The 2,061-nt window shown below is 45.3% G+C and overlaps 1 protein-coding gene across 1 annotated transcript; it reads left to right on the forward strand.

Moving 5' to 3' along the window:
• Positions 1–249: 249 nt before the first annotated feature.
• On the forward strand, positions 250–980 carry LOC136437153 (cuticle collagen 34-like). Its single transcript, XM_066431634.1, has 2 exons — positions 250–277; positions 562–980. Exons 1-2 carry the CDS (start codon positions 250–252, stop codon positions 978–980), a joined length of 447 nt encoding a protein of 148 aa, XP_066287731.1.
• Positions 981–2,061: the final 1,081 nt, after the last annotated feature.

A 2,061-nucleotide genomic window follows, 5' to 3' on the forward strand; every position in this document is an offset into this window, starting at 1 on the left:
TGATAATTCCGCCAGGTGCTCAATATTTCACCATGTCCAACATTGACCGAAGGAGGCTTGAAACTCCCCGTTGCTTTTTATGCGGTGGTCTTAGAGAACCCTGTAGAATTAAGTTCAAGTTAATTGTCATTATTATGAAGTTTCTTGTTCGCTCTTACAGACGTCTATGGTGAGGCCGACAAAAGAAGGAGGGTCGTCCGGCTGTGCAAACGGCTGTGGAAAATCATCGGCGTTCTGATCGTCGCGATCATGGCCATCCTGCAACCTTATTTTGCAGGTCAGTTTTCGTGTTCTTTAAAAACAAATTACTGTACTTTATTGTATTATTCACAACTATAGAGAATTTACCTGAAAATGTTTTGGTAGTTCTGATACTTTGGACGGTGGCTAGGTATCCCTGCTGTGAGGGGCGGTGTTATTCTCATTACGGCTAGGCGACTCAGTCGAGTGAAGAGATAGGTGTAAAATACCTTTCCAACCCAGCATCTTTCCACGCCACCCCAGACCACCATACCGTCATTATGATACAGCCTACTAACTCATTCTTGATTTTCAATACAGCAAGGATCGCCATGCTCTCCAAAGAGATGACGGAGCTTAGAGGGAGAGAGGATGTGTCTGCCGCAGTACCAGGACCTCCAGGAGAAAAGGGCTCCCCAGGGTCAGCTGGGTCCGCCGGTCATCCAGGACCCCCCGGGCCTCCTGGAGATAGAGGCGTCCCTGGGTTAGCTGGTCCACCAGGGCCTCCAGGACAGAACGGGACGGACGGCCAGCCCGCCGTCCCCGGGCCGGCAGGATTGCCGGAGCCTCCCGGAGAAAGGGGACCCATCGGGCCGGCTAGTCTTCCGTGGGAAAATGGGCTGCCAGAGCCGGTTAGGCCCAAAGGGCCACGCGGAAGTCAAAAGCAAAAGGAGAAGGTCCCCAAGGGTCCACCTGGCCCTCCTCCATGGGCTGGGCCTCCATGGGCCAGAGAAGGGTGAACAAAGTAAACGTCAACATGAGTTGATTTATGTTTTCTAAATCACTCTTATTTCTGTAGACATCTTTATATCAGCAATGTCATTTCCTGGATATGACTCGAGTCAATGTGAAGTTATTCGACATACATCATAGTGTTTTCAGTAATTTTACGAGTCTCCATAACCCAACTATATTTTATAGGCATGCCCTTGTATTGGTTTTTTTTTGGGGGGGGGGGGGGTCGTTGAAGGCTAGCAAATGGGTTTTACGTTTTTAAGCTTATTTGACTTTTTTCCTTAAAGGTGACCCTCTGGAATCAACAATGACAAAATCTAAGAAAGTTAACAAAACAAAACAAAACAATGGGAGTTGGGGTCACGGATGATATGTTCTCTTAGCATGTTACCAATAATTGTGACCGGCGTACTCTTTCTATAATTGTTACGTTACGTTCTAAAGGGCTACTGTTATACAACAGCCCATTTGAATCACATTTAGTGAAATAAAAAGGTGCTGAACTAATGCAATCGTGTTTTTGTCAATAGATTCACGTTTCCGTTTAAAATGCTGCAAGGTGTGTGGGTTACTTAACGCTGCAATATAACCTTGTGCGCCAGGGGGAGCCGCTTGGTTGTTTGACTGGTGTGGGTATAATTTCATCTACTATTGCCGTTTGTTTAAGAAAGACACCTCATTGTCCTCTTCGTAATATTCACAATGATTTAAATAAACAATAACGGACATCAAGTTGAGTTCTTTTAAGCGAGAGTCCAGATTTCCCACGAAAAGAGAGACACGAAATAACTAAAAACGTTTCGTCGACATTATGTAATTTTGGGTAGTTAACAGATGGAGGTAATGTTTAATGAAAATGCTAATGACCCGTCGACCCAAATTTTCAACCTTATCCACCAGTTTCGCAGGTGCATTTCTGCTTGTAATGTTGACATCCGATCGAATGTTCCACACACAATAGCCAGCACGTGCCGTGTAAGTTCCGATGCTGTATTTGGGGAGATTTGGCGGCACCACCACCTGTACAGCAGGAAAAAAAACACTATTTGATATTAACTTAAAGCTAACTTGGTTAAGCGAAAGTCC

Source organism: Branchiostoma lanceolatum, chromosome 6, assembly GCF_035083965.1.
Source record: "Branchiostoma lanceolatum isolate klBraLanc5 chromosome 6, klBraLanc5.hap2, whole genome shotgun sequence".
NCBI classification, from domain to species: Eukaryota; Metazoa; Chordata; class Leptocardii; order Amphioxiformes; family Branchiostomatidae; genus Branchiostoma; species Branchiostoma lanceolatum.